General features: G+C 59.8%; 2 protein-coding genes across 5 annotated transcripts; one reads left to right on the top strand and one right to left on the bottom strand.

The window, feature by feature from the left end:
• Positions 1-1,572: 1,572 nt before the first annotated feature.
• On the top strand, positions 1,573-4,285 carry LOC128853081 (uncharacterized). Of its 4 annotated transcripts, none has more exons than XM_054074930.1 (2): positions 1,573-1,695; positions 2,411-4,285. In XM_054074930.1, exon 2 carries the CDS (start codon positions 2,433-2,435, stop codon positions 3,567-3,569), a length of 1,137 nt encoding a protein of 378 aa, XP_053930905.1. In that variant the 5' UTR covers positions 1,573-1,695; positions 2,411-2,432; the 3' UTR covers positions 3,570-4,285. The 4 variants fall into 4 exon arrangements, with proteins under 4 accessions (XP_053930905.1, XP_053930903.1, XP_053930904.1 ...); XM_054074928.1 differs by lacking the exon at positions 1,573-1,695 and adding an exon at positions 1,744-1,830; XM_054074929.1 differs by lacking the exon at positions 1,573-1,695 and adding an exon at positions 1,750-1,815.
• A 150-nt stretch (positions 4,286-4,435) lies between these two features.
• Positions 4,436-10,168, bottom strand: LOC104057865 (PHD finger protein 13-like). The gene is made up of 5 exons (XM_054074932.1): positions 10,006-10,168; positions 7,653-7,745; positions 6,862-7,477; positions 6,525-6,563; positions 4,436-6,412 (listed from the first exon to the last, which is right to left on the bottom strand). Exons 1-5 carry the CDS (start codon positions 10,105-10,107, stop codon positions 6,186-6,188), a joined length of 1,077 nt encoding a protein of 358 aa, XP_053930907.1. The 5' UTR covers positions 10,108-10,168; the 3' UTR covers positions 4,436-6,185.
• Positions 10,169-10,802: the final 634 nt, after the last annotated feature.

Below are 10,802 nucleotides of genomic sequence, written 5' to 3'. Positions count from 1 at the left end.
GGCATTACAGTAGGCAAATAACTACAGTGTGCACAGCACCAGGGACGCAGCCGAACCTCTCCCAGCCCACCAGCAATGTTCAGCAGCCCCAGGGAGATGTAGATGGGCTCCATCCTGCTCCATACAGCACTCACATCAGCATCAGACAGCAGGCATGCGTGTCCTCACTCTGCACCATCACAGCTGTGCTACAGCAGCTCATCGCAGCCAAGCAGACCCACAGAGAGCTTGGCACTGCTTTTCAGCAGAGTGCCGAGCTAAGGAGTGCATTAAACCCTGCAAACGCAGGCCTAGCTCAGCCCAGTGGCTCCATTAAGTGCTCTTGCACCCCAAGAGCCCCACACAGTCCTCCCCAGTGGCTGTTGTACAGCCCAAGGGACTGCTCACGATCTGGGTATTTATCCCCCAGTCACCTGTGCCCAGTCCTGCGTTTACTGAGCTGAATTATCACACAGAGACAGGGCTGGCTAGAGGCAGCACGGACTGCGAAGCTCTTACAGATGCTCTCAGGCCCCAAGTCACTGATAAGTCCTGTGTATTGAGTGCTAAGGGAGGAAACAACCTGAAGCCCGAGGAGATCCTGGCTGGTGTCAGGCTGGGGGCAACCACGCTCGAAGCAGCTGCATCTCCTCAGACCCAGCTGAGGGCTGGAAAGCCAGGGGGGCTCTGCCTGCAGGAAGAGGGGCAGGGGCATCCTGTTCAGCTGTCTGCTGCTCATTAATCAGCATGAATCAAACAAGATCCTGAGGATGGGTAGCCATGGAGGAGGAGGGGAATGCCTGGTCAAAATCAGGCACACCTTGGTTTAACCTGTGCGATACGGGCCTGCCCAGCTGCAGGAAGTTACAGAGGGGCTGGAAGGCGTAACAGTAGGAAATGAAATGAGTAGTTACTACTTCTACTACTAAGAAGAGGAATAGTTTTTATTTAAGCTAAAGCAGCGTTAAGTTTCATCTCAATAATGATATTTTTTTTTCAAAGTTAGACAGAATGCCTCTCTGATAGTATGTTTTCTTTCAGACAGTGTTTTTCCAGACACTGTGCATTCTTTGGAGATGATAACGTCGTGTGAAATACGATCGGTGCTGAACAGATGTCTCTTCTGCTGCAATCACCTCTGTTTGCAGCCTTTCCCTATCTCAAATGCCAGGTCAGGCTCCAAAGCTCCAAATTAGCAAGAGTTTTGACTGTTGTGAAGCTGACGATAACATTAAAACTAGACCTCGGAAAGTAATAGAATATGCATAAGATTTCTGGGAAAGTTTATCCATATGTGTGTGAGTGGGAAACACATTCTGTAACCAGCAACTGGGCGCTGCACTCCATCGATGGGGATCGCTCCTCGGGCGGCCCAGCCCTGATAAAGGACGTTTGCTTTCTAAAACTCCTAAACGAATCTTAGAGAATTGATCTGCCTGCGTTTTCAGTATCAAGAAGAGAGAGAGATGGTTCACGGAGACCTCTGGGAACCCTGGAAAAGACGCAGGGAAAGCTGTCCGCGCTTATCCTGCCCAGACTTAGCCACCCCCCTCCCGGGATGCCGGGGCGGGCAGAGCCCGGGTTGGCGGCTGATAGGGTTCCTCCTCTCGGCAGCCGCCCCGGAGCTCGGAGCCGCGAACACCGAACCCCGTGGGAGCCCGGAACTTCCCCGGGTGGCGGCGCCAGCGGCCCTCGGAGCCGCTCGGGCCCCAGCGGGTCAGCCCAGGCTGGAGGGCAGGGAGGGGAGCGGGGGGCGGTGTCAGGATTGGGGCCGGGATAAGGGAGTGGGGGAGGAGGAGCGGGAAGAGGAACCGTCCCGAAAGGCTGCGGGGGCTGGTCCGGAGCAAAGCGGTGTCTGCGGGGCTGAGGGAGAGGGGCCCGGGCGGGGAGGAGGCGGCGGAACGGGGCTGATGCGGGAGGCGGCGCGGGATGGAGGCAGGAGGCGGTGTTTGGGGGTGGTGCGGGATGGAGGCAGGAGGCGGTGTTTGGGGGTGGTGCGGGATGGAGGCAGGAGGCGGCGGGAAAGGGCTGATGCGGGAAGGAAGCAGGAAGAGAGGCAGCGGCCCGGGATCCGGGCAGGCCCGGGCACATCCCAGGCGGGCGGGGATGCCCGAGCGGCTGCTTCCCCCTAGCGGGAGCGGCGCGGCCGTCCGGTGGCCTCCGCTCTTCCTGCGGAGCGGACACTGGGGGGGGACCCCGCTGTGCCGCCCTACCCCGTCCTCTGGCCGCCACCGGGCAGGAGCTGCCGGGGATTGGGGAGTGCATATAAGCGACCCAGCGGCGCCAAACCAGCCGGGATGTCACCGCGGTGTCACCTGGGATGAGGCGTGGGGATGGGGGATGCGGCACCCCGGGGTGGGCGCGGGGAGGACCAAAGAAAGGGAAAATTGTGGTTTGAGGACACATATTAAACTTTATTGCATACCCACAGCACAAGGCTGTGACGCGTAGCGATGGGGAGACCCAGGAAAGAGCCCAGTGGCACGTCATCCCCTCGGCCGGCCACAGCTGCCTCCAGAACCGCTGCCGCCGCACCACCACCACCTTCCAGCTCGGCCACTCGGGTCAAGGCCATGGCTGCGAGCAGCCGATCCCGGAGCACTCCAGCTGCTGGGGCTGCTGGCACCAGCCAGGGGCAGAGGGCAAAGCCGGACTCCTCACAACCAAGACCCTCAGCATCCTGTGGAGCTCAAGGGGGTGCTGGGGACCAGCACAGAACACCTGCCAGGAGGTCCTCTGCAACCCCAAAGAAGCCACCCGCCACCAAAGGAGCTGCTGGTCCAGCCAGCTCTGACCAACATCCACAGAAGAAGCAGCCTGGGGCTGACCCAAGTGGGGCGTTAGGTAAGTTCCTGCCCCCCCTGGAGAGCCAGGACATCGCGTGGGTGGAGAAGGAGACCCGGGGCCAGCAGAGCAACCCCAAGTGGTACGAGTGGCGGGAGAACCGCATCACTGCCTCCGTGGCCCCTAGGATTGCCAACAGCAAGTTCGCCAACGGCAAGACGGACGAGGTGCCTCAGTCCTATCTGAAAGCAGTGGTGAGCTCCAGCAACAAGGTGCAGACGCCAGCCATGTCCTGGGGGGTCCGCAATGAGAAGGCAGCTGTGCGGGCCTACGAGCAACTGAAGTCACAGGCAGTGGGCAAACCAGTGCAGGTGGAGGACTGCGGGCTCTTCATTCACCGGGACAAGGAGTGGATCGCTGCCAGCCCAGATGGCATCATCAAGGAGGCGTCCACGGGGAAGGCCCTGGGGCTGCTGGAGGTCAAGTGTCCCTACAAACACAGGAACAGGACCGTGCGTGAGGCCTGCAAGGACAAGGATTTCTGCCTGCAGGTGGACGGGGATTCCTATGCCCTGAAGAAAGATCACCCCTACTTCACGCAGGTTCAGTGCCAGCTGGCAGCTGCTGGCTTCCAGCAAGCCGATTTTGTGGTGCACACCACCAAGGAGACAGCCGTGGCTCCTGTGAAGTTTGATGCTGAGTTCTGGGGCCAGACAGTGCCAAAGCTGGAGAAGTTTTACACCGAGGCAGTGATTCCCCACCTGGAGGAGAAGGCAGGCAGCTCTGTCTGGGCCAAGGAGGAGTAGACCCCCCCAGCCTTGCCCACCTGCATGCTTGCTTGGCTGCACAAACACAACTTTGGCTCTTAGCATAGAAATTATGCCTGGTTTTGTTGCTGTTCTTGGCCCGTTCGCTGCCTCTGTCCCAAACCAACTGCCTCAGGACTGAAATGTCATACCAGTAGTACTCTGCCTTGGCTAAGGGCCCCCACAGTGATTTCTTCCTGCCCCAGCTAGGCCAGTGCTTGGTCCCCAATCCTGTCCATCACTGTGTTTCCCATTTGACCCAACGACACTGCCTGATGGAGGCTGGCACAACTCCAGATCTGTGGGGGAAACCAGTGATGCCTCTGTGCTGGAATAACAGACTTACTTTCTGGAGAAAACTGGATCCTTCGGTACCTTAACTGCTGCCAGGACTAATGGTAATTCCATGCTAGAGTGAAGACAGAGCCAGAGTTTTTTTCAGAACCCAAGAGCAAAACACAGCTTTTGAGCTGTGATGTGCCTTAATCACAGTAAGGGCACACAGACATCCTTCCTACCTGAGACACTGGATGGACAGCCTTCCCAAGCCATTGGACCTGGTCCTGATTTACAGTGATCCATGATGCTCCCGAAGAGATGGCTGAAGCCTCAGGAAGATGGTGCCCACCAAAGAGGTTGTCCCCAAGCCCACACAGCTCCCGTGGCAGGGTGGAGAGGTGGTAATCACTATTAAATACAAGATGCACTGGTGTGTTTGTTCCCTGTTGTTTATGCAGTTTATGTAGGGGGTGGCAGAGGTCGGGGCTGGGTGGGATCCCCACACCAGGTGCCCTCCTAGCCACAGCAGAAAGGGAACACTCGGATCCCAGAGGGATTGGCAGACCCAAAGCCACTAAACTATAGCAAAGCGACCACCATTATGGCAAAAGTACTTTATTATATACATAAGACTCCAGCCACACTCCACAGGGCAAGGACCAGAATTTGCTATTTTACATATCAATACAAAGTAACTATAAAAACATAAAGCACTTTTGGGGCCCAGGCTTTCCACAGGAGGAGAGAGGCACAGGGACAAGCCTGGGGGCTGCTGAGTGGCAGGGGGCTGCCCCACACCCTCCCCCAGCTGTGGTCCAACAGTAACCAGATGTGCAAGTAGGAAAGAACCCAGTTAAGAAATATAGTCATGGGGACTGGCAAGTGGGGGCTGTCCCACTCCCCCCCCTGCAGGCAGCAGCACACCAGGGGCTGAGCTGAGTGTCACCGGGACAGCAGGGTCTGTGTCCCCCAGGGAAAGTGCAGAAGGCACGTGGGCCAGGCTCTTTGGAGGGGCTGCGAGGAGTGAAATCCAACAGTTAGTACACGTGGGGCTCTGGGAGATCACAGACACACACTGCACACAGGAGACAGAGGGGGGAATAAACTTTCCACTGCCAAACTTAACCAGGGGCCTGGAGAGGGCATGTCCCGTGTCTCTGGAGCAGCAGTTGCATAGCAGAAGGAGCTCAAGGCCCACTCTTGGTAAGTGATCAGATTTCACTCTGTGTCCAGGAAAACAAACCCAACCAACTCCTGTGATGGAGGGAGTGCTGGAAGGCAAGGTCCTCCCAGCTCCATCTGAGCTTATGTCTCAGTATCCAGCTGGTGGTGAAGCAGACGCTCCACCAGATAGCACTGCGGGCAGGAGATGGCCACAGGGTGCAAAAGCTTCAGTTGTTTTAAACTGGAAGTGGAAAGTATGGAAAGCTGACCGAAGAACTCTCCTGCTCCCCTTCTAAAGGGCTCCCAGCCCCGCCATGGCCAGCTCTTGAGGATAAAGTCAGTCTCCTACTAGGAATCCCAGACCCCCTTCACACAGGAAAATTCAGTGCAACTGGAGAACATGAACCAAGGAGGGCTGCTCGGCAAGAACACCCTTTATAATCATCTACTAGAGGATGCCTTTGCTGCTCCTGACTCAACAAGACTATCCTGGGGCTGCAGGCACAGCAAACGAAACCAGGAGCACCATGGGCCAAGGGAAGGGCCTTCCCTGTGCAGCCTACAAGGCTGATGGAGTCATGACGGATGGCTCCACTAATACCTCCAAGAACAGAGCCCCAGTCTACTTCAGGCATCAGCAGGACTGTTGTCCCTTCTCCTCACACCCTGGAAAGTGGCACCCTGGCATGGAGGGAGATTGCCTGGGCCATGCCTACTTGCTGGAGGAGAACTTGGGTCACCAGGTTTTCGCCATTGCAGCCCATCCAATGGTCTGAGGCAGGGAAAAGAAAACAGTGAGAAAATAAAGAGGAATAAGTGTAAGCTTCCACCACACCACAGAAAAACTACTAGGACTAGGTTCTCCTTGGCTGCCCTGGAGGAAAGGTACTAAGCCAGCTTTGTGCAAGGACAGAGATGTTTTAGAGTGACCTAGTGTGCAGCTGGACCACCCTCCTCTTCCGCCAACTCCTCTGGAATAACCAAGCTCCGTGGCCAACGTGATCCACAGGGAGGACATGCGTCAGCTTCCAGGTGTCAGAAGTGCAAGGAAGACAGTCCAGCCTCGCAGCCCAGACCCTCCCTGCCATTTCTGTGCATTGATTGTCTAGCCAAACCGGGCTACAGTCTTCAGTTTAAAAAGGGGACCCCCAGCCTTCCTGCTCTGCAGGAGCTTCAGTCACAGAAACGCTTGCGGGGCACCATCCGAGCTCGGTTCGAGCGGCGAATCTCCTGCTTGGCATCGCGGCATCGCTGGCAGATGAAAACCTCAGGCACATTGGATTTGCGGATCTTGGCACAAGAGAGGTGGATCCAGGTAGCGCATTCATTACATTCGATCATGGGCCTCCCTGCGAAGGGCTTCAGGCAGAAGCAGGTGATCAGATCCCAGGCATCATCATCTGGTCAGGGAGAGACAGCCACTGGTCAGAAACCACCTTACCAGCTGCAGCTCCAGCTGTGGCCAGACTAGCCAGTTCCACCAGTGTTAAATGGGAAAGCCCCCCCACTCACCTTCTGCTTTGGTGTTGGGAGCTGCTGCAAATTCGACTGCTGAAGTTGTAAAAGGGGGAAAAAAGGAGAAAAAAGTAAAGAACAGATAAGCAATGCAACCTTACACCCCACATGTGTATGACATGTTTCAGGCCTGGACCAGTCGCTCTGCAGAACAGAGCAGCCAAAGGGAAGGCCAGCTCCCTGCCCTCTGCTCTTCAGTCCTCCCAGAGTACTCTTGTTCTAGGAAAGGCTTGGGCCATCAAGAAGCCTTTCCTGCAGCCAGTATGGGTGGCTCCAGCTGAGGGAGCACTGGCTACAGCACAACAGGGCCCTCTGCGCTCCCTTGGACACTCACCACTAAGCTGGGAGCTCCCTCGGCTTGCATCATCCCCTTCGCTTTGGTCCAAGGTACTACAAGAACTGGGGCTTTTCCTCCCTCCAGAGCAGGGTTCATGTTCCTGTAGCTGAGGATCATCTCCTGCTGGCTTCTCGGTCCCCTGCGCTCCATGCATCCAGTCCTTCTCCTCTTTAATCAGCTCCTCATGGAGAGAGTTGGGCTGGGGGTCCCCAGCTGGGTTGAGGGAGGGCTCCAGGAGCTGCTCTTTCACAGGAGACACCTGCCCCTCCAGCACAGCCAGCTCCTTCACCCCATCCTGCTCTGCCCCAAAGCCCTTCCCTGTGCTGAGTGGCACCCTCTTCTCCACCTTTGGCTCCAAAATGAGCTTCTTTGCTGCTGTTTTCTTCCGCTTGGTTTGCTGGGGCCGGACATCATAGAAACCAGTGGGGAAGGCAGGGCAGCTCATGAGCAGGCTGTTATCTACAGGACCCCTGGCCACAGCGTTCCTGCTCCTCCCGTTGTCCATCAGGACATGGTAGTCAGAGGAATGGGACGAGGCCCAGCTATCGCTGTCCTGAGTGCTCCCCGTGCTGTTCTGGGGACTCATGCTGCCTCCATGGGTGCAGGGCTCATTCTGCAAGAGAGGAAGACGTAGGACTAGCACAGGAGACCACAGCTCAGACACTTGGGGTAAGGAGAAAGGGGATGGAGAACAACTCTCCAATAGAATTGGGAGCTGGGTCTGCACACAGCAGGGAGCACAGAAGAACAGGTCCTTTTTTAGAGGAGCACCAAGTGAGACCTCTTACCTCTTCAGGGTAGGGGATGTAGCCTGCGTAGGCCAAAACGAAGGTGCAGAACTGGTTGAAGTCCTCTACGGTTCTCTGTCGTTTCTGCAACGGCTGCAACAAACACCACGTGTCCATTAATCCCCCCAGATACCCCTACCTGAGCCAAAGCATCACAGCCAACCCCAGTGGGCAGCCCTGGACCAACAGGCAACCACACAAGCACATAATAAACATAAATTCCACACGTGATTGAGAGCAGCCCTGCGGAGAAGAGCTTGCGGGTGCTGATTGATGAGGAACTTCATATCAGTTTGCAGCCCAGAAGGCCAACCGTATCCTGGGCTGCATCAAAAGAAGCGTGGCCAGCAGGTTGAGGGAGGTGATTTTGCCCCTCTGTTCCTCTTTTGTGAGGCCTCATCTGGAGTATTGTGTCCAGTTCTGGAATCCTCAACATAAGAAGGATATGGAGCTGTTGGAATGGGTCCAGAGAAGGCTACAAAAATGATCAGAGGGCTGGAGCACCATCCCTATGAGGACAGGCTGAGAGAGTTGGGGTTGTTCAGCCTGGAGAAGAGAAGGCTCTGAGGAGACCTTATAGCGACCTCCCAGTCCCTGAAGGGGGCTACAAAAAAGCAGGGGAGGGACTGTTTATAAAAGCTTGTAGTGATAGGACAAGGGGTAACAGGTATAAACTGGAGAGGGACAGATTTAGACTAGACATAAGGAAGAATTTCTTCACTATGAGGGTGGTGAAGCATCGGCACAGGTTGCCCAGGGAAGCTGTGGATGGCCCCTCGCTGGAGGTGTTCGAGGCCAGGTTGGATGGGGCTTTGAGCAGCCTGATCCGGTGGAAGGTGTCCCTGCCCACGGCAGGGGGATTGGAACTGGGTGGGCTTTAAGATCCCTTTCAACCCAAACTGTAACATTTAGGTCACCCGAGCATCCCTCCCGCCCCACCTGCATCTGCGGGCTGGGCAGATGCAGCCCTTCCCTCTAAGGCCAAACCAGCGGGACCCGCACACACGACCGGACCCCGGGAGGCGGCGGGGCGGCAGCGGGGCAGGGGCGGTCCCGGTCCCCGCCGCCACCTGATGGCTCCCAAGATGGCGCCGCCATCCCGGTCCTCCCCGGCCGGCAGCGGGGGGATACGGACCCCCCGCACAGGGACCCTCCGTCCCGCCCGGAACGCGCCTTCCAACAGCCGCCCCCCCTCCCCGTACACACGCGCACCGCGCACCCCTCGGCCTCCCCCGGGACCTCCCCAGGGCACCATCCCCGCCCGCAGCAGCCCCCGAGGGGTCCGCGCACCCAGAGCCCCCGCGGGCAGAGACAGAGCCCCCCCCTCCACACACAGAGCCCCCCTTGCAAATACTGAGCCCCCCCCTGCACACCCAGAGCTTCGCACACAGATATCTTACCCCCTAGTACACACACAGCCCCCTCCGTGCACACCCAGAGCCACCCCTGCACACCCAGAGCCTCGCACACAGGGATCTCCCCCCAGCACACACACACACAGCCCCGCCGTGTACACACATGCACACAAAGCCCCCCCAGGCACAGATAGTTCCACACACACACACACACACACACACAGAGAGCCATCTCCCCCCCAGGCACGCACACACACTGAGCCGCCCCCCCTCGCACAGGGTCCCAGTGCACACAGACGCACGCGACCCCCCCCCCCCAACATACAGAGGCCCCCCCGGGCACACTCATACACGCACTAAGCCGCCTCCCCCGGCACACACAGACACTAAGCCGCCGCCCCGCCGCTCAGGGTCCCCGTGCACACAGACACACGCCACCTCTCCACCCTCCACGCACACACAGAGCCCCCCCCCGGGCACATAGTAAGCCGTCCCCCCCCCCACCCCCCCGCACACCTAGAGCGCTGCACACTCACACCCAGAAGCCCCCGCACACACAAAGCGCCCCGCGAGCACACACGCACGCACACAGCCCCCCCCCCAGCCCCACCTCCCCCCAATCACCCCCACGGGCCCCTCCGAGTCCCGGGGCGGCACGGAGCTCCCCCTGCTCCGATGCAGGGCACGGAGCTCCCCCCCACACCCCGGCAAGGAGCGGCCCCTCCCGGAGCACCCCCCGGGCAAGAACCCCCCTCCCAAAGCACAGAGCCTCCCGGGCTCGGCACGGAACCCTTACCCTGCATGGAGCCCCCCGGCAAGAGACACCCCCCCCACCGCGAGCCCCCTCCGGGTACGGCAGGGAGCCCCTGCTCCCCGGCACTCCCCCCGGCACGGAGCCCCTCCAGGCTCGGCACAGAGCTCCACTCCCTGCCGAGCACCCCCCCAAGAATCAGCACAGAGCCCCCCGGTCTCGCGCGGGGCCCCCCTGCCCCGCTCACCTCCTCTCCGCCGGGGGACGCGGATCCGGGCTCGGGGCTGCTCCCGGCGGTGCGGGGCCCGCGGCGGGGGAAGGTGCCGGGGGCGGCCCCCGCGGCGCTCATGCCGCCCGCTGCCTGCCCGGTGCGGCGGTGCCGGGCGGAGAGGCTGCAGCACCGCCCCGGCCGCAGGGGCGGGACCACCTGGCGGCGGGGAGCGCGGGGCGGGGCGGGCACCGGACACGGCGGAGACCCGGCTCGCGGCGACTCCTCGTCGAGTCCCCGCTGTTGCCACGGGCCACCTCCTCCCAACGCCCCGAACCGCAACCGGATCCGGCCAACGGCCCGGGCCCCCGCTCGCAGCCCGGCTGCCCGTGGGACGCGGCTCCTCGAACCCCCCGCACCAGCCCCCTGGCCTCTGCCCCCACCCCCGGTCCTCCCTCCCTCAGCACCAACCTCTCCTTCCCCAGCCCCCTCCTCCCCCCAGGCCTCAGCCTCCCCCCCACCTTCCCCCCCTCAGCACCAGCCCCCCCCAAACTTAGTGCCAGCCTGTCCTTCCCCAGCACCAGCCTCTCCCCATCCAGTTTCTACCCCCCAGCCCTATCCTACCCCCAGGTAGCAGCTCCAGCCTCTCCCCCGCCCCTGTCCTGCCCCGAGGCACCAGCCCACCCTCCCCACCGCAGAGCAACCGTTTAACTTGGCGAGACCCCTCCGGAAAGCCTCTCCCCCGAGCCTTGTGCTCAGGGCGGGCAGCGTGACCCCCGTCCACCCCCACCCGCACCCCCCCAAAGGAAAGGCGAGCGCCGCACCCACTGCATCCC

This window comes from Cuculus canorus, chromosome 9 (genome assembly GCF_017976375.1).
Source record: "Cuculus canorus isolate bCucCan1 chromosome 9, bCucCan1.pri, whole genome shotgun sequence".
NCBI classification, from domain to species: domain Eukaryota; kingdom Metazoa; phylum Chordata; class Aves; order Cuculiformes; family Cuculidae; genus Cuculus; species Cuculus canorus.
This window is presented reverse-complemented; position numbering and strand designations above follow the sequence as displayed.

Bases quoted from the DNA above. Each gene is read 5' to 3' on its own strand.
- LOC128853081 (XM_054074930.1), top strand. From the start codon at position 2,433: ATGGGGAGACCCAGGAAAGAGCCCAGTGGCACGTCATCCCCTCGGCCG.
- LOC104057865 (XM_054074932.1), bottom strand. From the start codon at position 10,107: ATGAGCGCCGCGGGGGCCGCCCCCGGCACCTTCCCCCGCCGCGGGCCC. The intron at 6,564-6,861 runs GTGAGTGTCCAA...TTACAACTTCAG, and splicing joins AGGGAGCTCCCAGCTTAGTG to CAGTCGAATTTGCAGCAGCT. The intron at 6,413-6,524 runs GTGAGTGGGGGG...CTCCCTGACCAG, and splicing joins TCCCAACACCAAAGCAGAAG to ATGATGATGCCTGGGATCTG.